This window comes from Oratosquilla oratoria, chromosome 29 (assembly GCF_046742065.1).
Source record: "Oratosquilla oratoria isolate Oo_2021 chromosome 29, ASM4674206v1, whole genome shotgun sequence".
Classification (NCBI taxonomy): domain Eukaryota; kingdom Metazoa; phylum Arthropoda; class Malacostraca; order Stomatopoda; family Squillidae; genus Oratosquilla; species Oratosquilla oratoria.
Window position 1 is genome coordinate 42,549,066 of NC_134805.1, and position 27,495 is coordinate 42,576,560.

At 38.3% G+C, this 27,495-nt stretch overlaps 1 protein-coding gene across 3 annotated transcripts in view; it reads left to right on the plus strand.

Annotated features, from left to right (window-relative positions):
• LOC143040754 (voltage-dependent calcium channel subunit alpha-2/delta-1-like) overlaps positions 1 to 27,495 on the plus strand; it is a 590,989-nt gene that overhangs the window by 541,390 nt on the left and 22,104 nt on the right. For all 3 annotated transcript variants that reach the window (XM_076212156.1, XM_076212154.1, XM_076212155.1), the window contains 2 exons: positions 1,542 to 1,732; positions 19,685 to 19,875. In XM_076212156.1, coding sequence (XP_076068271.1) covers positions 1,542 to 1,732; positions 19,685 to 19,875 — 382 coding nt within the window. The remainder of the gene's footprint in view (positions 1 to 1,541; positions 1,733 to 19,684; positions 19,876 to 27,495) is intronic.

The following is a 27,495-nucleotide window of genomic DNA, read 5'->3' on the forward strand; positions in this document are numbered from 1 at the left end:
AGCCTTTCTATAGATTATCCATAAAGATGGAATAGCTTTTATGTGAGAAATTAGTAGCAACAGGTAATAAAGTCTGTGTTTTTCAATAGGTAGAACCTAAAACATACTCAACTTTTGATTTTTTCCCCCATAGGTACAATAAATCTTTATTCCTGTTATCTTCATAGCAGTTGATAAAAACTGGTAGATCATGGCTAGTAGCTATTTTTTTTTTTTTTTTTTTAGAAATTCCTTTGTATTTCATATATACCTTTATAAATGCATGTGGTGGTCATACAAGGTAGCAAAGCTGCCCATTTTCAGAACCCGTCAACCCCCTCACCTCTCTCAGGAGGTGAAGATCTGTGAGACTGACACTTAGTCTATGGACTGGGCCCAAGATCTCTCTCAAATTCAACTATATTTTTTTCACCTTTTTACATATTAAGAGCTGACAAATGGTGACTGTTCCCCATCTCCTATCACTTTCAACTGATGACATAGAAACAGTCTCACACTGTTACCTCCATCACCTCCATTACCACTGTAGTAACTACAATTTATTCTTTTTAACTTTTACCTTCTATGGTTTTGTATTTCTTCTTTCACTTTCAACTTTCCATCACTGTCATTTACCATATCTTTTTGTAAGAAGTAAGTAATGTTTCTTTATGGGGTGAATTAAATGGAAGTAAAATTTTTCTCCTTTTCTTCCTGAATAATATTACACTTGGCTTGTCAATTTACACCAAGGGACTCCCAACTGGGATCCTCAATTTACTCACTAAGCCACCTTGCACTGATGTCACGACTTCCCAAGTCCAGTGATCTTTACTCTTACATCTTTTACTCCTGTGAACCAATCAATTTTTCTCTTCCTCCACCCTTTCTCCAATCAGAAACACTGTTACACATGTCTTAAGCAATACTGCTTACTCAAGCAATCAAAATATTGATGCATGACTGGCTTAGTTTACATATTGTTGGATCAACATAATATAGCAATAGAATCTGGTCCCTAGTGGTTGTTTATAAACTTTAGACAAGGAGCAAGTTTATGCAACTGCTTTGTGGCTATTGTTTACCAAACACCCAACTCATAAAATAAAATTCTCACCACCTACCCCTCTATCTACCTTACTTGTCTACCTTTATTTACCAGCCTCTTACACACACTAATAAAACACAAACATTCTAAAGTTTCTTCCTGGAGAGATCTGTTGGAGAGCCTAGGTACTGTTGCCAGCCACTGTGGAGATGTGGATTTTCCACTTGGTTAAACTTGAGCCAGCAGTTATTATTATCATTACTATATATGGAATACATTCTGTAGTTTATGTTCACTCACCAGATGAACTTTAGTCAGCCCACATATTTGTATGATTTATATTTTTCTTTTTCTTACCCTTTACAATTTATCTTTGCTGAATTCTTTAAACACACATATTTGTGTCACTATACTCTTACACTAGTTTACTTGACATTATATAATCTTTTTTAATTATGATTTTATTTGGTTTGAATAGTTATGATTGAGTTTGTCATGCATATGTTAATTCCAGGATTTGCCACATGTGGATATGACAGAGTTGGAAGGTGATAGTGAAGCAATGAAGTCACTCCGTGATGACATGATCAGGGGACACAGTGGTGTGAAGCGTGCTTATACCCATGTTATTTTAGATGAAGCCCATCTTATCTTATATAATGGGGTCAATTATGCTTATGCACCTATCAAAGATACACCTTACAGGTTAGTTTGTATTATTTCATATATTTCATTCAATAGGTACATAAAAAGAGTTTTATTTGTTATCTTAGAGATTAATTCAGATTTGTTCAGAAGAAACATAGTAAAAAAAAAAGTTGGAGCTTTTACTTTAGTTTAGTTTTGTTTCATAAAACTAATTAAGTTTTAAATATAGACAATAGCTGAATGATCCATCTACCATTGTTATCATTACTGTCTGATTAGAGGAAATTTGCAAAGTTTCTCATCAGTTTCATTCCATCAGTTTGCTATCATAATTTTTGTTTTAGGAATCATAATACCTGCATTAGAAAATGAAGACTTTGTAAGGATAGTTCCTTGAAATTTTAATGAAGTACTCTAATAGATTTGGGTAGATACTGTACAATTATTTTTTCCAAGTAGTGGGGTTTGGATAAGTAGTTTGGCATGAAGTAACGGTGTTTGTTAGGGTAAAATTGTTGCTGAATTCTTCAATAGCAAATCAGCAAACACTGCAGACAGTGAAGTTATCTATAATGTGATATATAGTCACCAACACAGAATAGGTTTTGCCACAGAATCAGATTGTATTAGCTGCAGTTACCACACAAGACACAGAATGCCCTACTGTACCCATGCCCAGACAACAATGCAAAATATCTTCCTTGAGTGATTCGTGGGTCAATCCAGAGGCCATTTCCAGTCACCTGGAGCCATGGGTCTCCTGCAAGAGAGACCTGGGTCAGTGGATTGATTAATTAATTGATAGTACCAGCTACACTGTATCTAGATAGGAGAAAATGGCATTTTAGAATGTGTATTGTCCCACTCTTCAACCAAATAATTTTTTACCATTGATATAACTTGATCCAGTACTGTACTACCTACATACTACTCCACTACTAAAATAACATCTGCTCTGAATTAAGAGCACTCTTAGAGGTTGGTCATTATTGTTTATGTTGTTGTTGCTGTTGTTTGTTTTGTTTTGTTTTTCAGAGGAAGCTGATTTCCCTCATAGATATAATGCATAACTAAACAAACACATAAGAAGGTACTTTGGGAACATTCCATATGTTCAGGGTGGCAAATGAAAGAGTTCACACACTAGTATTGGTACAATTTATAACAACAAGACAGAGTGTGTGAGTCTTTGACCAATGCAGATACAAGACTACCTACCCTGCATGGGTTAGGTCCAACATGGGGTAGGTCCAACATGCATTCACAACTCCCTAACACAAACCCGCTAGGTGGGTTTATATGTACATATTTATATAAATAATTATACACACTACAGGCTCCCATAACACAGCTTAGGCACCACCTCTCAGTATTCTCACCAAGGAAACACCATTCATGGCAGGGAGCAGACTATTACAAGAATTATAAAGGTAATGTGTTACAAGAAAACACTGGTCAGGATAATACGCCGGATGCCCGGGACATGAAACAAATACAATAAGATATAGAACAATACATAGGATGATGAGAAAATACAATAAACACACATTTGGGCAGACAAAAATAGAAAAGCTCATGAATATATCCAAAGATTACATTCCCCTTAGCTATGCCAAGCACAACTGAACGATAGAAAGGAAAAACAGGGTGGGGGAGTATTATTTTTGACTAGTAAAGACTTAAATGTGACAAAAATAACAGAAGGAAAGAACAGTGTAGAATTAATTATGATAAAAGTTGAAAGCAATTACATGAAAATAGAAAATTTGTAGTAGTGTATGTGCCCCCCAAAACACAGTCCTAGACAGAAAGTGATCATTCCAATCTGTTGGAAGATACAAAATATGAACTAATATACTGAGAGAAAGAAGAAATATAGTAATTATGGGTGATTTTGATTTAGAAGAAATATGTTGGGAAGAAATGACAGTGAAGGGTGGAGAAGACCTCTGGGGAAAAATACTACTTGATATGACCTTTGAATACACAATGATTCAGTGGATAAAAGAAAATACCAGATACATAAACAATGAGGAACCATCGAGACTGGATTTGATACTTATGTCAGAACCTGAAATTGTGGACAGAATTCATTACAAAACTCCAATAGAAAAGTGACCATGTATTAATAGAATTCAAACTAAAAGAGCAAATGGACTTAAGAAGAAATGCAAAACATAGAAAAGGAAGACTAATGTACTGTACAACAAAATTAATTTTGAGAAACTCAAAAAATTCTTTTGAAACTCAAACTGGGGTAAATTCCTAAATGAAGAAACAAAGATGGAAGAGAAATGGAATATGCTAAAAGAAATTTATAATGAGAGAATGAACAAATATGTAACACAGCAAAAGCAAGGAAGAGTATACATAAAAAGCTGGTACAGCAAAAAATGCAGTGAGGCTAAAGATAAAAGAGACAAAGCTTGGAAAAGATGAAAAAAGACAAAAAACGAGTAAATGGCAAACATACATCAAACTAAGAAATGATTATGTAAAAATATGTAGATATGAAAAGAGAAACTATGAAAGAGATATAATAGAAAAATGCAAGGAACAACCTAAACTAATTTACAGGTATGTAAATGGTAAACTAAAAAATAAACAAGAAATGGAAAAGCCGTGCCAGGGAAATTATGAATATACAGAAGAACTAAAAATGGCTGAAATTATGAACAATCATTTCAAATCAGTATTCACAATTGAAAGTTCACAGAACTGTGAGGGAATAGAGAGAGACAAATCCCCCCCAATGAAGGAAATAACTGTAACACAGAAGGAAATCAGAGACCAAATAAAAAACCTTGATGTCAGAAAATCATATGGTCTGGATGGAATTGCAAATTGGATACTAAGAGAATGCATAGATGAGTTGATGGACAAAATATACTATAGAATGAAATACTCACTCAAACAAGGAAAGGTACCACAGAACTGGAAAAATGCAAATATTGTAGCAATATATAAAGGAGGAAATAAGGAAAATCCAACCGACTACAGACCAGTCTCCCTAACAAGCACAATAGCAAAAATATGTGAAAAAGTTATCAAAAGTAGATGGTTAAACATCTGAAAGAAAAATCTATACAGAATCCAAATCAATTTGGATTTAGACAAGGAAGATCATGTACAACAAACCTGATCTGCTTCTATTCGAGACTAATAGAAATAATACAAGAAAGGGATGGATGGGTGGATTGTGCCTTTCTAGACCTACAAAAAGCATTTGTTAAGGTACCACACAAAAAAATGATAAAAATAGAATCAATAGGTGGCATCAAAGGAAAATTATTGGAATGGTTGGAAGACTTCTTGACTGGGAGAAAAATGAGGGTAGTAATTATAGAGAAACACCCAAATTGGGAAGAAATGATAAGTGGTGTCCTGCAAGGTTCGGTATTGGCTCCAATCATGTTTGCCATATATATAGATGACATGGATGAAGGAGTGGTGTGTTATATGAATTTCTTCACAGATAACACAAAAATAGTAAAGTTAGAACAGAGAAGGATTTTGAATCATTACAGTTAGACCTAGACAAAATCTGGAAATGGACTCAAAAGTATGAAGTAAACTTAAATATCAAGAAGTGTAGAATAATGAAGTTTGGAAAAAGTAAAAATAGAATATCAAGAAATTATAGAATTGATGAAGAAGTCAAAAAAGTGAACTCAGAAAGAGACCTTGGAGTAATAATCAGCAAAGACATGACACCAAACAAACATATCAGTTTAATTAGTTGGAGAAACCTTCAACCTATTAAGGTCAATGAAAGTGGCATTTGACTACTTGGATGAGGAAATTTTAAAAAATATTAGTTACACTAATAAGACCAAAACTGGAGTACACAGCAACACTATGGATACCCAGTACTAAAAAGAATATAAAGAACTTAGAATACAAAGAGCAACAACAAAGTTGGCACCAACTCTCTCCAAATTAACATACAAACAAAGGTTGTCCAAATTGGAATTACCAACTCTGGAGCAAAGAAGAGAAAGAGGAGATCTGCTGACTATTTATAGAATCATAAAAGGAATGGAAGTCCTTGATAGGAATGATTTACCAAAATGGGACAATGGAAAAACAAGAGGACATGAAAAGAAACTCAAAAAGGATAACTATAGAAGAGATCTGAAAAAAATAGCTTCCCACATAGAGTACTGGATATCTGGAATAATTTAGATAAAGAAACAGTGTGTGCAAACACTATTCAAGATTTTAAGAAAAAAATTGATGCTGAAAGATACAAAGATAGGTCACCACGAGCATAGCTCTCTTCATGAATGATACAACTAGGTAAATACATATTTATTTACACAATATATATACAGAATAGATATCAGTTACAATAACAGAAAATTATTGCACATCAAGATAATTGTACACACTAGTGTCACTCAACCATAAAGGCATTGTACCTTTTGAACATAGATGATATGAATGGTGAACAGGGGTTAACACATTGGGAACATTGAGCTTTGGGGGAGACTGGGTAAATGCAGGTATGGGCACCTGAGTCTTCTTAAGCCTATCAGAATGCAGAACCTCACTAAGTCCCGAAGATGGGACAGAAACCATGAACTTATTGGGATGAAACCTCTGCATCACCAGAAAAGAACCAGTAAATTTGTTGTTTGATTTAGACTGTTGCTCTGGCATTTGTTTAAAAACATGATCACAGATTTGGATGGAAACAGGTAGCCTTACTATGTTGTTTCTGTATCATGTTTGATATAGACTCCTGAAGATTTCATCTGACAGAATCATATATGGTATGCAGTGTATGACACTGAAACAGGGAAAAAAATACTTTTTTATTTTCCAGAGCCATTTATCATTTTTTTTTTATAATTTCACCAGAGCCATTTTTTAACTACCAGAGCCATTTTTTATACTTCCAGAGCCATGTTTTTGCAGGTTCGATTTCCTTCAAACTATTGGAAGGCTAACTCATTACTCATGTGCATGGAAAATATATATTTTTAAACAAATCAGCCTTTAATTTTGGGGGGAGGGGGATGGGTGAAACTGATTGGCAGAGACAGTGCCTCTGTTTCCACTGGCAGTGGTTGGGAGTGGAAATGCATGACAAGCCTTGCAAAACACCATTAGAGTACCATCACTGCCCCGATCCACTTCAAGCCAATCTAGGTTCCACGAGCGTATAGTAGATTCATGCTTTACTGGTTTTCGTTTTCCTTGGCCCTTGCCCGTAGAGTATGAATTAGGCTTTGCTGGTCCAGAAGTGGTTACTGCCGTCAAAACATTCTCCCTCGATTCTGAAAAGACTGAATCTGAGGGCAAACCATCTTCACTCATCTTCACTCATCTTCACTCGCTTCACTAGAAATCGCTCCATGATGTACGATCATCGAAAGTTTGGCATGGACGTGACGTACAAATGTACACCTAGCTACCGTAAACCTAAGCTAGCTAACGAATTATATTCTTTTTTAGTATTTGTTATTTTCCCTCCAAAGATCCATATTTATGAACTAAATATATCATTATCAAATGTTCATATTTATACTTGAATTTATTTACTTTCAATTACTAACCAAACATTTGATTCTGTTTTGTTTTCTCATAAATACGCAAACGAGGTTATAAATGGGATTTCCCAGTTTCCCTCCTAGGCCTCGAGCGAGTTTGCATGTGTACAGTGTACGTATGCATGCGGTTATGTGGTATTGGGTACATGTAGTCAGTGCGTTGATTGGGCAGCTAGCTGCATGCAACCAATGAACTTCCCTGCATACAGGTACTATGCAATTCGCAACTAGCGACATTATGTAGCACGAAAGTCGTGTAGAGTCTAGTCAACATGTACTATAGTATACGCGCGCATGCAGCTGATAATAGCTAGGCTAGGTAAGCTATTGAACAGTAGCAGCTATACCGCGTAAACATACGTACGTACATCAACAAATTAAAGTTGATTGATGTGTTGCACTTATGATATCGATTGATAATACAATGATTGATCACGGGTAAGTTGTGTTTGCTCTGATCCTTTCATCAATGGTGATGGGATTAAGGGATTGCTAAATGATGGATAATGCATGAAAAACATTGAATCTTGCTGCGGGAGCGATTTTTTTGTGGGGGATCGCTCCCGCTATTGGATTTGCAAGAGCGACATTGGAACTTTCCCGAGCGAAATCACTCGTCGCTCCCGTGTATTTTTTTCGCTGCACTGAAGGTAACTGTAATCTTCAAAGTTGTAGAGAGGACAAATAGGACTATCCAAAAGATTATATGGAAACCTCTTCTCAGAACCATAAATGACATAATGAGGTGTCTTTCCCATTGTTACATAAATGACATAATGAGGTGGCCAGTCTTCCCAAGTTTCCTGCAGATCACAAGCAACAGCCTTTGGATGTCAGGTATTTTCCTATTTGTCTGCTCCACCGGACTCTTAGAGGAGGATAAGCAGTTACAAAAGTCTTGATAATGTTGTATTGTTTGCAAATGTTGGCAATGACTTCATTCTTAAACTCAGTCCCATTGTCATTAAACAACACTGAAGGAGTAGTGTAAGGACAGGACATATGGGAGACTAGAACATGAACAACTACTGGAGCAGATTTATTTTGCAAAGGAGCCAATATCACAGAATGGCTAAAGTGATCAACACATACAAGAATGTACACTGAGCCTTGAATGCTATGGGGCAATTGCAAGAGATCACTGGTGACAGTGTCAAAGGAGCAAGAAGGAATAGGATACTCTAGAATAGGAGCAGTGTGAGTAGAACCTTTGTTCTAAGCACAAGACTTGCACTGAGCTACATGAGTGGCAAAGTCTTAATGCATTCTAGGTCAATAATATTTCTTGTGAGCCATAGCCTGAGTTTTGTCATGACCTGGGTGACCAGCTTGAGGGGAATCATGAGCAAGAGATGAAACAATGGACTAAAGACTTGTGGATCACTAACTGTGAGACAAGGTCTATACAACTGTTGGATGAAGAATAGAAAGGAGAAACAGGGAGGGGGAGTGTTATTTTTGACTGGGAAAGACTTAAATGTGACAAAGATAACAGAAGGAAAAAACAATGTAGAATCAGTTATGATAAAAGTTGAAAGCAACAACATGAAATGTAGAAAATTTGTAGTAGTGTATGTACCCCCCAAAACACAGTCCTGGACAGAAAATGATCATTCCAAACTGTTGGAAGATACTAAATATGAACTGACTGATATACTGAGGGAAAGAGGAAACATAGTAATAATGGATGATTTTAATTCAAAAGAAATATGTTAGGAAGAAATTACAGTAAAGGGTGGAGAAAACATCTGGGGCACCATGCTGCTAGACATGACCATTGAATACACAATAACTCAGTGGATAAAGGAAAATACCAGATACAGAAACAATGAGGAACCATTGAGACTGGATTTAATATTTACTTCAGAACCTGAAATTAAGGACAGAATAGATTACAAAACACCAATAGGAAAGAGTGACCATGTACTAATAAAATTCAAACTAAAAGAAAGAATAGGCCTAAGAAGAAATGAGAAAGATAGAACAGGAAGACCAATGTACAACAAAACAAATTTTGAGAAACTTAGAAAATTCTTTTGTAATGCAAACTGGGAAAAATTCCTAAAGGAAGAAACAAGGATGGAAGAGAAATGGAATACAGGTAGTCGTCGACTTACGACAGAGTTCGGTTCCGACAGACAGGTCGTAAGTCGATCTGGACGCAAGTCGGTCTATATATATACAGTATATATTACCCTTTATATAGTATATATATATATATAATTGTATATTTAGCATACTGAAATAATCTTAGCATCTTTGAACTATGTTGTATAGTATTTTTAACCTTTTCATAATTTCATCTGATTTTCTTTGGGAAACGTAGCCTAGGCCTAAGCATATTGAATAAAATCCTATCATCTTTGACCTATGATATTTAATACTGTATTTGTTAACCTTTGTATTATTTTACCATCAGACTTTCTTTAGGAAACGTATGCATACTGAATAAAATCTTATTATTTTTGAGCTACGTTGTTTAATATTCATTAACTTTTTATCATTTTCGTTAGGAAACGTAGCCTAGGCCTATGCATACTGAGTAAAGTCCTGTCATCTTTGACCTACAAATCCTTTTTTGTTGGTTACATTAAAATCATTGTAAAGCAAAATTAGGAAAAAATATATTTCGAAACACATATCTCTTCATTTACGTACTGTACCGAAAACATCGTTATCGACAACAGACTAGGCATAAACAAAGTTTAATGTTACATTTTATTAATCGCAAAACATAAAAATACAAAATGCTGCACCGAACATTTTGTCATCGACAACAGACTAGGCATAAAAAATACTATTACATTTTATTAATTGCAAAACATAAAAATACAAAATGTAAGGCAAAAATAGGATTTTTTTATTTCACCAAAATACATTCTTTTCGTTTAAGTACTGTACCGAACATATTGTTATCGACAACAAACTAGTCTAGGCATAAAAAGTTTGTTATATTTTATTAATTGCAAAACATACAAACATACAAAATGCAATTCAAAATTAGGAAACATTTTACTTCAAACAAACAAAATGAAAGAATATTTAGCTGGCATGGATGCTGACGCTGCCGGCAGCCTGCCAAAACTATCGTACTCGCGTCTCGCAGCGTGCAGAGTAATGTACTGCACTGCCAGGCATAACATTGCAATTCTATTACTCTATTAAATGTTAGATATTATTGCACCATCTCGTGGTCGTAAAGTCGATCAGTCGTAAGTCGCATAGGTCGTAAGTTGACGGCTACCTGTATACTAAAAGAAATTTATAATGAACAAATATGTACCACAACTAAAGCAAGAAAGAGTATACATAAAGAACTGGTACAACAAAAAATGTAGTGAAGCTAAGGATAAAAGAGGCAAAGCCTGGGAAAAATGGAAAAAAGACAAAAAAATGAGCAAATGGCAAACATACATCAAACTAAGAGATGATTATGTAAAAATATGCAAAGATGAAAAGGGAAACCATGAAAAAAAAATGCAAGGAACAACCTAAACTATTTTACAGATATGTGAATGATAAACTAACAAACAAACAAGAAATAGAAAAGTTGCACCAGGGAAGTTATGAATATACCGAAGAACAAGAAATGGCAGAAATTATGAATAATCATTTCAAATTGGTATTCACAATTGAGAACTCACCTAACTGTGAGCAAATAGAGACAAAAATCCCCCCCCCCCAATGAAGGAAGTAAATGTAACACAGAAGGAAATTAGCAACCAAATAAAAAACCTTGATGTTAGAAAATCTCATGTTCCAGATGGAATTGCAAATTGGATATTGAAAGAATATGTAGAGGAGTTAACGGATAAAATATACAATATAATCAAATGCTCGCTCAAAGAAGGAAAGGTACCACAAGACTGGAAAAATGTAAATATTGTACCAATATATAAAGGAGGAAACCAGGAAAATCCAACTAACTACAGACTGGTCTCCATAACAAGCACAGCAAAATTATGTGAAAAAATGATCAAAAGTAGATGGGTTAAACATCTGGAAGAAAAAACTATACTGAATCCAAATCAATTTGGATTTAAACAAAGAAGATCATGTACAACAAACTTGGTCTATTTCTGTTTGAGACTAATAGAAATGATACAAGAGAGAGATGGATGGGCAGACTGTGCCTATCTAGACCTATGAAAAGCATTTGATAAAGGTACCACACAAAGAATTAATAAGAAAAATAGAATCGATAGGTGGCATCAGAGGTAAATTATTGGAATGGGTGAAAGACTTCTTGACTGGGAGAAAAATGGGAGTAGTAATTAGAGACAAATACTCAAAATGGGAAGAAATGACAAGTGGTGTCCCGCAAGGGTCGGTGCTGGCTCCAATCATGTTTGTCATATATATAAATAACATGGATGAAGGAGTTGAATGTTATATGAATTTCTTCACAGATGACACAAAAATACCATAGAAAGTAAGAACAGAGGAGGACTGTGAATCATTACAATCAGACCTGGACAAAATCTGGAAGTGGACTTGAAAGAGGGAAATGAATTTCAATATCAAGAAATGTAGTATAATGGAGTTTGGAAAAGTAAAAATAGAATACAAAAAATATATATAAAATTGGTGAAGAAGAAATCAAAAAGTGAAATCGGAAAAAGCCCTTGGAGTAATATTCAGCAAAGATATGACACCGGACAAACATATCAACAAAATAGTCGAAGAAACTTTCAACCTATGTCAATGAAAGTGCCATTTGAATATTTGGATGAAGAAATGATAGAAAAAATATTAGTTACATTAATAACACTAAAACTGGAATATGTAGCAGAATTATGGTCACACAGTACTAAAAAGAATATAAAGAAATGTGAAAGAATACAGAGAGCAACAACAAAAATGGCACCAGCTCTTTCCAAATTAACATACGAACAAAGATTATCCAAATTGGAACTACAAACACTGGAGCAGAGAAGAGAAAGAGGTGATCTACTGACTATAGAATCATGAAAGAAATGGAAATCCTTGATAGAAAGGATTTACTAAAATGTGACAATGGAAAAACAAGAGGACACGAAAAGAAACTCAAAAAGTATAATTATAGAAGATATCTGAAAAATATAGCTTCCCAAATAGAGTGCTGGATACATGGAATAAACTAGATAAAAAAAACAGTATGTGCAAACACTATTCAAGATTTTAAGAAAAAATTTGATGCTGAAAGATGCAAAGATGGGTCACCACGAGCATAGCCCCCTTCCCGTATGATACAACTAGGTAAATACCTTGCACAAACACTTTCGCATTATGAGTGAGAACACTGTCTTTTAAGGAGAACTGAGACAGAGGCACAGGCAATTTTGGCAAGGTAGCATCATCCTCAGATGCTAAGGCATGAATGACAGCAGACCAAACAGGGTCCTCACATTGAGTTTTGGCTAAATCTTGAATCACAGCAACAGCAGCTATGGGTATATTACATGAAAATGCACCTGCAACATTGTTTACATATCCTGGGATATGCTTAAAGACTGGATTAAACTCCTCAATAGTAAGAAACCATATGGCTAGGTGGCCTGAAAGATTTTTGTTTTTCGATAAGTTGTGTGACAGCACTGTTCTGTGTAAACTGTGATGGGATATCCAAAACTTATGTCATGAAACTGCTTTAAAGCCCACACCACTGCTAAAGCTTCCAGATGTGTAACTGAGTAGCAAGACACAGCATGATTGAGCTAATGGCTAGCATATGCAATAACACATGAACGACAATCATCTACTTGCTGCATTAGGACACCTCTAATACCTAGACTAAAAGCATCAGTGCAAATGGTAAAAGGAATAGTATAACCTGGGAATGCCAACACAGGTACCTAAGTAAGGTCCAGCTTCAAGGTGTCAGAACTTTTCTGATGAGCATCATGCCACTAGAAGGAAGCATTCTTTTTGAGAAGACAAGTAAGAGGTGATGCTATGGAAGCAAAGTTTTTTACAAAAGCATGATAGTAGCCTGCCAATCCTAGGAAAGAACATACTTGTTCAACTGTCTTGGTTGTAGGAAAGTTTCCAACAGCTCTGATTTTATCATCTGTAATATGAATGCCATCTTTGTCTACCACATGACCTAAGAATTGGATGCTGGACTTAAGAATTAACATTTGGGTAAATTGAGCTTCAACCCAGCTTCAGCAAAACATTGCAAGACTAATGACAACTTATGAAAGTGACTTTCCACATCCTTGGAAACTAGAATCAAGTCATCCAGATACACAAAAAGTCCATTATGCACTAAGCCATGAAAATTTGAATTAATAAGATGCTGACATGTTAAAGGAGCATTCTTCAAACCCATGGGGCATTGAAGCCATTCATAATGATCCGACAGAGTTGAGAAAGCCATAATCTTATGAGATCTTTCCTCCAAAGGAATCTGCCAAAAGCCAGCCTTTAAGTCCAAGGTGGTGAACAGTGTTACCTGATCCTATGGACTGAAGAAAATCACTCAACACAGGCAAAGGGTAATGATCTGGAACTGTGATATAATTGACATGCCTATCATCCATAGCAGGGCAGAATGATCCATTCTTCTTGGGCACATGAAGGAGTGGGGATTTCCACTTGGAATGAGACTCTTGGATGACACCTTCACTCAACAACTTGTCAACCAAAGACTGAGCCACAAGTCTACAAGAATGAGGCAACTTGTAAGAAGGTATGTAGACTGGACGCACCCCTGGTTTAAGATCAGTGCTATGGACAACACAATCTGTAACTCCCAGCCAGTCACCAGGTAAGGCCAAAGCTTGACAATGTGTCAACAACAATGCAATGAGACAGTCTCTTACCTCAGGAAAATCAATGTTACTTACATATGTTACATACTGAAAGAAATGAGCTGTATCAGTTGCATGTGAATTGAATATGCATTATTGAATAGAAGCTGGTATAAGAGGAGACAAATCCTGGACAGTGTTAACTTAAACGACATCAAAAGAACCTAAATGAACACCAGAAGAGAGTGTGATAGGAGCACCAGTAATGTTGGTTATGGCCGTGGTAATGCAGTCCTTATGAACAGTGGGAGAGTACCCTCTAAAGCAAGATGTCTAACACGAACATAGTCAGGTTGAGATAAGATGTCTGAACCAATTGGGGCATCTGAAATGCACATTGGAACTTGAACTGAACTAGAAGGACTAATAAAATGCTCGCCTACAACAACAGCAGCACAAGAAAGTACAGGAAGGCCTAAAATTTTGAACCCTTAGTTTTTAACCCTGGGCAGAGCATGCACAGTGGTGAGCTATGTATAGAAATAGGCCTGTCTATTGCAGAAATTACATTGTTGTCAAAAGTAACCATACAGCATAGAGGAGATATATCTATAGCATGAGTTGTTAAAGTATCAAAGCCTGAGACAATTACACTGAAGTATGAAATCAGAAACTACCACAAAGTTAACATGAAACACTTTAGCATGGGAAGAAAACCTTAAGGGAATGCAAATAGATCCAAGAATAGACAAGGGAGAGCCTTGTACAGCTTGCAAAGCACTACAAGAAGGTAACAATGGTACATTATACTAATCCTTTAGAGCAGAGTATACCTTGCTGCTCATAAGACTACATTCTGCCCTAGTGTCTAATGTTACAGAGATAGGTATCTGCTCCACATAACACTGAAAGGTAAGGAATTGGGAAGAGACAGCAGCCACTAAAGGGACAATTTTGAACTGGTCACAGTTAATTAGTCTTTGGAATTGTGATATGGGCACTTGTGAAAATGGGAGTATGTTTGGGGACTGAACTATTGTCTGCTTGAAGCTGCAAAATCGTGGAATACTGATGAGTAGAACGGCTACACTGTCCATGGACATGACATTAGCTAGATTGTGGCTGAAATGACAGTCTTGAAAAGTCGAGCAAAACTAGAAGAGGAAGTAGCGTCTACGTACAGGAGTCTGCTTAGATTTTTGCTCATGATGCTTAATAAGGAAACAGTAAACACTAGAATGACCTACTTTGTTATAATACATGCATTAAAGTATGGTAGATGTAGGTGTAGGAGTACTCTGTGTAGGTGTTGAAGACAGAGGAGGTGATGAAGGGGTGCTCTTCTTAGTAGGTATTGAAGACAGAGTAGATGGTGGAGGAGGAGGAAAAACCTCTGTAGTCTGCTGTAAATGGCTAGGTATTGTTGGAGCTAGCAAGGCATGATGGGGACAGTTCTTTTAACTTCTTAGAAAGCTTTGTTTCAAATGAGAATAAAGATTCATCTGGCTGATAACTGAGAGAAGAAGCAATCCTTCATTCAGAAGGAGTAAGGAACAAAATGTAGAATAGATACTCCAAAACAAGTCGGAGTCTATCTAAAGTGATGGAGTTTCTTCCCTGTGTGAATGTATCAAAGAATCTAATGCTTCAGAGGCTCTAGCTTGAGCACACATAAAATTCTCAGTGCCCATATAGGAGGTAAGCACATCAGCCAATCTATAGCACCAGAGAAAATTATCATCAAGTTAGCATCAAACATTTTAAGAAAATTTGCCCTGAAAGTGGTGTAATCATAGTTTAAAGCTCTAGCGTTGATGCATGAAGCTGACGTCATCTCAGAGGCTAGTGAATTGAGACCTTACAAAAGAAATTATTTCTGACCCTGTAATGACATTAGTGTTGATGCTATCTTCACATTGTTGTAGGAAGGCAGATACAGTGTAATTAGGATCCTCACCAGAGAATTTAGTAATAATGGGTTCATGTAATAGTGTAAGAGTAAGGTGAAACATATTTGGGGCTGCCATTATGTTACTGTGGAAAAAGGAGGAGACTTTGTCACTGTACATACTGAGATGATTACAAAGAAGTGGAGGGGCCGGTATGATTTGACCACATCTAAGCAACATGTACTCAGAAAACAATTACATACACAGTGATGCCTACTTAGGAAACAGTTACAAATATAGAGATGCATACATAAAAGTAGATATGGGAGTAATTACATAGATGCACAGACTACACACATAAATGTTGGCATCATCTGCTTTGAGAGGGAAATTTGCATTGTGAAGAAGTATCCTCAGAAGACAGGATAGGAGACCATTGAATGCAGTATGGCTCTCGTCCACACAGGGAGTAGCTGCAGATCAACAGCCATGCAAGTGATCTTGGTTCACATCTACAAAACCTGGTAATATGAGCATGGAAAAAAAAAGACACTATTATTCAAATGAAACTAGTCTCTCACAATACATGAGACTAGATGAAAAGTAAGGACTTCAAGGAGTAATAATAATAAGACCAATCAAAATGGGTAAACAATGTGGCAAGTAATGGATACTGCATGGGCTGGAAAGTCAATATTCATCTAACAACATTCATGCGCCCAATGATGGAAAAGTTGCAATTATTGCAGCAAGATGTTGAAAAATCTTGCAGTATTATGATGATACAAACTGGGCCAACATAGGAAGTGAGTAGTCTGGATATAAGCACAAACTTTGAAGGCAAAAATGGCTTGGAGTGATGTCCCTCAAATATGAAGCAGTCCAATATTTCACTCGTTGCACTTCCACAATTGTGATAGTCCAAACCTAGCTGTGAAAATGAAGGAAAAACAAGAGAAAAACATATGTATGGAAACACCTTCAATATTAACAAGTGTAGCATAATGGAGTTTGGAAAAAGCAAAAATAGAATATCAGGACAATATAAAATTGGAACCAAGGAGGTAAAGAAGGAGAGATCCGAAAAAGATTTGGGTGTAATCATCTCAAATGACTTGTCCTATGATAAACAGATAAACAAAATTGTTGGAGAATCCTACAACTTGCTAAGATCAATAAAAGTGGTATTTACATATTTGGATGAAGAAATTATTAAAAAAAACATTGGTCACACTGATAAGGCCTAGACTAGAATATGCGGCAACATTGTGGTCACCCAGTACCAAAAAAATTATAAAGAAAATAGAAAGAATCCAGAGAGCAGCCACAAAAAAGGCACCTGCACTTGCAAACTTGTCATATGAGGAGAGATTGGCTAAGCTGGAGTTACCAACTCTGGAGCAAAGAAGAGAGATGACCTACTGACCATCTACAGAATCATGAAGGGCACAGAAATACTCGATAGAGAGGACTTGTTAAACTGGGACAAGAGAAGCATAAGAGGACATGGAAAGAAAATAAAAAAAAAACATAACTATAGAAGAGATCTGAAGAAAAACAGTTTTCCACAGAGTGGTAGACACTTGGAACAAACTGGACAATGAAATAGTGTATGCAAAAACTATTCATGAGTTTAAGAGCAAACTAGACACTGTGAAATACAAAGGGAGGACACCACGAGTGTAGCTTCCCTTCCTGCAAAATATAACTAGGTAAATACAACTAGGTTAATACCTGCAAAAAGGGTAGTTCACTAGTGCACTAGTTTTCACAGTGAATTGTTGCAATAATTGTCAAACATTAAGTTTACCACTTCCATATGCTCAGGGTGGCAAATAAAAGAGTTCACACATCAGTATTGGTACAATTTATAACAAATCTACATGGACAGAGTGTGTGAGTCTTTGACCAGTGCAAATACAAGACTGCCTACCCTGCGTGGGGTAGGTCCAACACACATTCACAACTTCCTAGCACAAACCTGCTAGGTGGCTTTATATGTACATATCTATATAAATAATTATACATACACAATACAGACTCCCATAACATGTTTAAAAAATTTGTACATGGATGGGGTGGTGTGGGAGGTAAAGGCAAAGGTAATGGGCAGGGGACTGGAGATTGTTAAAGAAAATGTAGAAAAATGGGAGGTGAGCCAGTTGTTGTTTGCTTACAACACTGCACTAGTGGCAGGGTCAGAGGGGGGATTAAGGAAGTTAATGATGGAATTTGTGAAGATATGCAGTAGAAGAAAGTTGAAGCTAAATATGGGTAGAAGCAAGGTGATGAGATGTACAAAGGGAGAGGATGGCAGTGAGTTACAAGTAAGTCTCAACAGAGGGAGGCTGGAGGAAGTGGATAGCTTTAGGTATTTGGGGTCATGTGTGGTAGGAAAGGGAGGAATAGAGGTGGAGGTAAATTGTAGACTGAGAGAAGCAAGTAAATACCTTGGGAGATTAAAAAATTTAATGAGAAATAAGTATCTAAGAATGAATGTGAAGAGGAAATTATATGAAGGGGTGATCATGCCAACAGCACTGTATGGGGCAGAGACTTGGAATTTAAGAGAGGCAGAGAGGAAAAGATTGAATGTATTTGAGATTAAATGTCTGAGAAGTATGGTATGGGTTACTAGGTAGGAGAGAGTGAGAAATGAGGTGAGGAGAGCAGGAGTGGAAAAGGAGATGGCAGATAGGGCTGATGGAAGAGTATTGGGGTGGTTTGGACACACGGAAAGAATGAGTGAAGAAAGATTAGTAAAAAGGTGTGGAAGGCAGAGGTGGATGGAGTGAACTTGAGGGGACGACTGAGGTTGAGATGGTTGGATGGGGTGAAGAAGGCATTGAGCAAGAAAGGGAATGTCTGTTGAGCAAGGAAGGGAGAAGGTAGGAAATAGGGATGAGTGAAGAGTGACTGGGTATAGATGATACTGTTATGCAAGGAAGGGAGAGATGGAGGGTGGGGGGTAAAGGGTGCTTATGTGTGAATGATATTTTGACAGCTTGAAGGGATTTCTCCCCATCTTTTTCTGCATGAGGGGGCAGAGAGGGGTGGTCGCTGATTAAGTGAAATGGCATTGCTGTGGATGTACTGCATCTTACTGCATTGCTTCTGACCCAGGGCAGTGAGTGGGCTACAGGGATGACTCATCATCCATGAGGAGTTAAGATGAGAGGGAAGAAGGGGTGTTCCTTTGACTTGGTTACCTCCCTTATAAGGGGGAAAAAGCTTTTGATATATAGATAAACAATTATGGTTAAGTAGGTGAGAGTGTTGCTACTTGTGGCAGAGGTCAAGAGTGGATGCAGTTTGAAATAAGTTCATATGCACACACACATACCAAGAGGTTTTTCCCCTTACAAAGAAGGTAGCCAAAGTCAAATGGCATAATTCCACTCCTATCTATTTCATCACCACTTTACTTTGCCAAAAGTCAAGGAAGGGCACATTCCATTAAATTCCCTACTTAAAAAAGAAAAATCTGTAAGGAAGCACCATCCTAGCCCTCTTTGAAAAGAGGAATTTATGTTGTTAAACCAAATCAAATAAAATCAGATAAAAGATGATCATTTAAGTATTTAATTTATGCCTAGATTTTTCATTGTGTCCTTGTATCAATGTATATTGTACTAGCCCATTGACAATATTGAGACTGCCCTTTGGAAAATATTGTAAGTTCAACATCATGTTGAAGATTAGAGACTTGGCATAGAGTTGAGTATACTGTACTATAGTACATTCCCTTGTATTTATCCATGACTCCAAGTCTCTCTTGCAAATTTTATTCATTCAGACACTTGAAAAAATTATTTTATGTTCTTTTTACAGCCTTGCCATTGTAACTCTGCCAGAATCCCACCATATGCAAGTCAAAAGTCAAGATCTTGAAAAGGCCAGAGACCTCAAATCTTCTGGAGTCATTCTTGCTCCTTGGCCCTACTGCAATGACCTCAGCATGAAGGAAGACCTGGACTCTCTTGAAGAACTCATAGAAACAATTCTCACAAACTTCACTGAATGTTAGTTTCATTATTTTTTCATAGCAGTCAGTATTCACAAAAGATGGATTACTATAATTGTATGAGACATAAGATGAGGAACAAGTCATGTGAAAGTTTGAGTATAGAGATTATAGTTACAAAAGGGTTTATCAAAGTTCTTGCATATCACTAAATATGCTTTCTTGGTTGGGAAGACCTGTGCATTTATTTCATCGTGCTGCACAGGATAAAGTTAATTTTTGTATTCCATCTCTTGATACTTTTTTGCCATAACATTTTGAACTCATATATGCTTAAGCATACATACATATACCAAGGCTTTTTCCCCCTTACAAGGGAGGTAACCAAAAAGAAAAAGGCATAAAATCATTCCCACCCATTCCATCCCTGAATACACTCCACACCCCTCCACCCTCCCTCTTATCTTAGAACCTCCTGGACGACGGGTCATCCCTGCACCTTGTCATTCAGCGACCCCCCCCCTCTCCGTCCCCCCATGCATAAAAGGAGAAGACGGGGAGAAATCCCTTCAGGCTGCATCAACTTTTGCTCACACATACTACTTCACACCCCATCCCCCCACCCATTCCACCTCATGCATCACAACATCATCTATATACAACCATTCACCCCTGTCTTCTGTCCTCTCCCTTCCTTCCTCAACAGACATTCCCCTTTTCCCCAAAGCCCCCTTCACCCCATCCATCCACTTCATCATAGGACATCCCCTCATGTTCACTCCCTCCACATCTGCCTTCCATACCTCTTTTACTAGTCTTTCTTCACTCATTCTTTCCATGTGTCCAAACCATCCTTATACTCTTTCATCAACCCTATCTCCCAACTCCTTTTCCACCCCTGTTCTCCTCCTCACCTCCTCATTTCTCACTCTATCTAGCCTAGTAACCCCCATCATACTTCTCAGACACCTCATCTCAAACACATTCAAACTCCTTCTCTCTTCCTCTCTTATGTTCCACGTTTCTGCCCTATACAGTGCTGTTGGCACAATCACTCCTTCATTACACTTTTTAATCCACCAAGGCATTTACTCGCTTCTCTCAATCTACATTCTACCTCCACCTCCACTCCACCTTTTCCTGCCACATTTGCACCTAAGTATCTAAAACTATCCACTTCTTCCAGTCGCTCTCCCTTAATGCTCACTTCCAGTTTGCTGCCACTTTCACCCCTTGAACATCTCATCACCTTACTTTTACCCACATTTATCTTCAGCTTTCTTCTATCACACACTCAAACTCTGTCACCAACTTCCTCAATCCCTCCTCTGATCCTGCCACAAGCGCAGTGTTGTTCACAAACAACAGCTGGCTCACCTCCCACTTTTCTCCATTTTCTTTAACCATCTGCAACCCCTAACCCACTACCCTTGCATTTACCTCTTGCACTACCCCCATCCATGTACAAGTTGAACAGCCAGGGCGATATAACGCATCCCTGATGAAGTCACACCTTTACCTCGAACCACTCACTCTCTCCATTTCTAATCCTGACACAAGCTCTACTACTCTCATAAAAACTCTTGACAGCTCCTAGAAGCTTTCCTCCTATCCCGTATATCCGCTAAACCTCCCACAGTGCCTTTCTGTCTACCCTGTCGTAAGCCTTTTCCAGATCCATAAAAGCCCAAAAAACATCCTTCCCCTTTCCTATAGCTTTCTCACATATGTCTTACCACAAAAATCTGATCTACACAACCTCTACCCATCCTAAATCCACACTGTTCCTCACCAATTACTCCCTCTGTTCCTCTCCTAATCCTCTCAATCAAGATCCTCCCATAAGCCTTCCCAACTACACTTAAAGGTCAGATATCAACAGATATACCATTCACTAAAAATCATCGAAAAAGTACTTTTTAAAAGCATACAAATAAAGTTTTTACCTATTACAGAAGAATTTATTCAGAAAATTCACTTTTAATTGCGCCTCGCATACCACTTTTCCGAAGTCTAGATATTCAGAATAACAATATTGTTTGTTTGGCAACTGTGACGTCACAAACGCGGAATTCCCCGTACCTTTCCCGAAGCGCACGGGCGGAATGTTTCGAATAGCAGACGACGCAATGAAATGAAGACAAAACTGTTTTTTGCCAAATTTGATAAGATGTAGATGGTGGAATTATATAGAATACTGTCAGTATGTTTTTTTTATGTACATTAAACTGTAAATACAAAGAGTTATGGAAGTCTTGATATCTGACCTATAAAGGTCAGATATCAAGACTTCCATAACTTTTTGTATTTACAGTTTAATGTACATAAAAAAACATACTGACAGTATTCTATATAATTCCACCATCTACATCTTATCAAATTTGGCAAAAAACAGTTTTGTCTTCATTTCATTGCGTCGTCTGCTATTCGAAACATTCCGCCCGTGCGCTTCGGGAAAGGTTCGGGGAATTCCGCGTTCGTGACGTCACAGTTGCCAAACAAACAATATTGTTATTCTGAATATCTAGACTTCGGAAAAGTGGTATGCGAGGCGCAATTAAAAGTGAATTTTCTGAATAAATTCTTCTGTAATAGGTAAAAACTTTATTTGTATGCTTTTAAAAAGTACTTTTTCGAGCAATACGATGTTTTTTAGAGAATGGTATATCTGTTGATATCTGACCTTTAACATTGCATGTTGGGAAAAAGGATTGTGGTACTCCCCAAGGCATGCATAGCTCCTCTTGGGGATCGGTGCCACCTGCGTAGAGCTGATGGCCAGGGGTGGTTGCTGCTGTTTGGCCCCCAACCCTTGGGGGCCAAACAGATACTCTCTTCTCTTCCTCCACAACCACCAAATACCAGCCTCCGGAAACATATTCATAATCATATCACTCACCGCTCCATTAACACACTGAAAGACAACACACTGCTGCATGCCAGACCCCCTGATATCCACCCTTCTGAATCCTCTCTCCCACGAAAGGACAGAGTCCACCTGGCCAGACTGCGGTGTGGCCACCACCCAGCACTTCTAAGCTACCAGAAGAGGCTGGATGACCGCATTGTGAACAGCTGCCCAGGATGTAACACTTCACCCCATACCATACAACACATAATGGAAGACTGTATTATACACAATCATGCACGCAAACAACACAACATACACTCTATAAAGGATTTGTGAGAAAACCCAGTTTCGGCAGTGGCATTCCTTGGGGAGACGGGACTGCTCAGACAGACAGTCTAGGGAACGACAACAACAACACTTAACAAGCTAATCCCTCTGAAACTTCTACATTCACACTTGTCCCCTTTTCCCTTGTAAAGTGGAACTATACAGGCACTCCTCCAGTCCTCCGGCACTCTACTCTCTCTCCAGAAAACATTAAATAACCTCACCAGCCAGTCCACCATCACTGTACCTCCTTTTTTTTTTTTTTAACATTCTGCATGGCATCCACCCAGACCAGGTTTCTTACCTGCTTTCATTATCTTAAGAACTGCCTTCACTTCATCCTTCCTTATTTCTCCTCCATTTTCCTCACTCATCATGGTCATTTTCTTAGCAATTCCCACTTCAGCTATCTTTCCCTCCCTATCCTCCTTCACATTTAGCAACTCCCTAAAATATTCTGCCCATCTTCCCCTTACTGCCTTCTCTTCCATTATCATCTCTCCATCTGCACCTTTTACCTTTTCTTCTCTACTTGATTTGCCTCCTCTTCCTCTCTTAATTTCTTTCCAAAACATCTTTTTATTACTTTCAAAAATTTCTGTCATACTCTTACCCCATTTCACATCTGCTCTCCTCTTTGCCTCCTTTACCTTTTGCTTTACTTCTCTTTTCTTTTCTTTTCTTTGTACCTCTCATATGACTCCCTCATCCTATTTTGTAACCAATCTGTGAAAGCTCATTTCTTCTCTTCTACAACCTTCTTTGTTTCCTCATCCCACCATTCACTACCCTTCCTTCTATTTCCTCCTGTCCTCCCTTGTTCCACACACCATCTTTGCACACTTTGTGACTCCCTCCTTGAACCATCCCCATTCCTCCTCCACTCTTAGCTCTACTTTATCCTTCACTCCCTCCCACTCCTCCCTCAGCTTCTTCTTGTTCTCCTTCTCCTTTTCCTTTTCATTTACAGTGTGCACTCTAAGCACCTCCCTACCTTTTGTCCTTTTCCTCTTTCTCCATCTATCCTCCACTCTCAACTTACCTTCCCCATTGCGATTTTACAAGAAACAAAACTAAGACACTCACACAAAACACCATCATTTCATAATTACACCACCATCAGACAAGACCGGACTGACGGCAATGGCGGTGGACTCATCATCCTGATCCACCACTCCATCTGTTTTGTGGACACAAGTGCCACAACCAAAATTCTCCTCCCTACCACAGATAACACAACAGAAACCCAATCCATTCGAATCCGCACAGGCAACAATTCAACACTGACAATAGTTAACATGTACATTCCCCCCCAATCATCCCCCACAGTTCCAAACACCTTCAGACCTCAACTCAGCCAACTAACCTCAATCCCCAACCTGATCATGGGTGGTGACTTCAACGCCAAGTCGTCTGCCTGGTATGTCGACAACCCTGACACAGACAGAGGGCTTGATATACAGACTCAATTCGACTCATTGAATATCATGAACAACACGCATAATCATACACATATCCCATACCAAGCCCTCTACACTCCCTCCTCTCCTGATATCACCTTTTGCTCCCCCTGCCTAACCCCAACAACATCATGGAGAGTGGTCGGAGCCCTTGGCTCTGACCACCTTCCAATCATCATCACCACCAAAACAAGATGCACCCCAGCTGGCCACAGACACACTTACACCAATTACAAGAGAGCTAACTGGGAAGCTTTTACTGAAGAGACAGAACAACATTTTGAAACACTTAACAGTACACCAATCACAAACATAAACAATGCTGTGCACGCTTTTAATACAATCATACAAAACGCAGACAAGAGATACATCCCTAGAGGCAACAGAAAATCACACAACCCCAACTTCACACCAGAAATCCAAGGCCTCATCAGACAACGTGACACACTTAAACACGATACCCCCACACCTATCCCTCAAAACATAGCAGACCAAATACAAACACTAAACACTGTGATTGCTAATAAAATACATGAACAAAAAACACAAAATTGGCAAAACTTTATCAATACACTTGATCACAAAACAAACACCAGCAAATTGTACAAAACACTCAACAGCATCACACTATCCAACACTAACACTACACGCTCTCACGCAGCAATAATCACAACAACAGATAATCTACCCTCAAACAGACAACAAGCAAACGCATTCATACGTCATTTTGCACAGACGAGCCATCTTACATCTCACCCTGACGACCGACGCACCATTCGACGTAAGAAAGACTTCCCCACAGACTCAGACTATACACCCTTCATAGACAGTCAGACAAAACTCATAATGCATAATCTCAAGCACTCATCTGCCTGTGGCCCTGATAACATAAGCAACATCCACCTAAAACACATTGGACCACAAGGTATACACGCACTCACAAACATTGCAAACTACAGCTATTCACACAACACTATACCCGACATCTGGAAGCATGGTAAAATAATCACCATTCCAAAACCGAACAAAGACCCAACAATCCCAACATCGCACCGCCCAATCACACTTCTCTGCACCCCCTCTAAAGTCATTGAACGCCTAATACTTAAACTTGTCACACCATATATTCCCCTTGCTGACTCACAACACGGTTTTAGGCCACTACACTCCACAAACACTCTTCTGACAAACCTCACACAAAGAATTTTAGATGGCATCAATTCAGATAGGCCCCACCACAGAACACTTCTTATAACATTGGACATTAGTAAAGCTTTTGATGCTATCCCCCGCCACAACCTAACAAATAAAATATATAACACAGACATGCACAATAACACCAAAAGATGGCTGGCCAATTATTTGGCAGGCAGGAATGCTCATGTGTCATATAATGGCCAATCATCGCACATCAGAAACATTAAGAACGGAGTACCACAGGGCTCAGTTCTATCCCCCACATTATTTAATCTATACATGCATGACTTACCCACACCAGACACCTCAGAAATACAAATCTCTTCCTACGCAGATGACATAATCACATGCACACATCGTAACACAGACAAAGCTGCAGAAATAATCCAGCCTTACCTTGACACACTCAACACATGGTTCATCACAAACAGACTCAAAATAGCTCCAACCAAATCTACAGCAACACTTCTCACCAACTGGACAAAAGAACACAAATATATACCTCATCTCTACATCAACAACACTCTAATACCACACACAAACACACCGAAAATTCTTGGTGTAACATACGATACATCCATGTCTTTCAAACAACACCTCACAAACATAAAAAACAAATGCACACCTAGACTTAACGCACTTAAGTCAATCACTGGAACAACATTTGGACAAAACAAAGAAACTAATATAACAATATACAAACAATGCATACACTCAGTGATGAATTATGCGAGTCCTGCATGGGCTCCTAATCTCAGTGAGCACAAATACAACACCTACAGACCATTTACACCATGAAACAAAAGTCCTCAAAGTCAAGGACCACCTCGACATGAGAGGCACACAAACACTTGCTGCAGCCACCACAAACACATCACACCTGCTACACTACATAGCAGAACACCCACACACACCAAGAAACATTAAAACTACACCCAAAGACCTTTATTACGCACAGATACTCTCTTCTCTTCCTCCACAACCACCAAATACCAGCCTCCGGAAACATATTCATAATCATATCACTCACCGCTCCATTAACACACTGAAAGACAACACACTGCTGCATGCCAGACCCCCTGATATCCACCCTTCTGAATCCTCTCTCCCACGAAAGGACAGAGTCCACTTGGCCAGACTGCGATGCGGTCACCACCCAGCACTTCTAAGCTACCAGAAGAGGCTGGACAACCGTGTTGTGAACAGCTGCCCAGGATGTAACACTTCACCCCATACCATACAACACATAATGGAAGACTGCATTATACACAATCATGCACGCAAACAACACAACATACACTCTATAAAGGATTTGTGGGAAAACCCAGTTTCGGCTGTGGCCTTCCTTGGGGAGACGGGACTGCTCGGACAGACAGTCTAGGGAATGACAACAACAACAACAACAACAACTTACCTTCCACCAAAAAATTATCTGATATTCCCCACCCTCTCCCCTTAGCACATGTACATCCTTAACTCTTACTATCATAATCCTATCTACCACTATATAATCCATTAACGCTCTATCTACCACCCTTCTATCCACCACCCTCTCCCATGTGTACTTATGCTTGACTTTCATCTGAAACACTGTATTTGCTATCATCAACTCTCTTTCTTGACACATCTCCACCATCAACTCTCCAGTACGATTCTTTCCTGGAACTCCACATTTCCCAACCACTCCATCAATTGGATCATTTCCTACCCAAGCATTAAGGTCTCCCAGTACTATTACATTGACATTTCTCCCCAATCCCTCTATGCACTCATTTAAATCTATCTAAAAGGCCTCCCTTTCTTCTACACTCTTCTCACTGCCAGGCCCATATCCACTTACAAA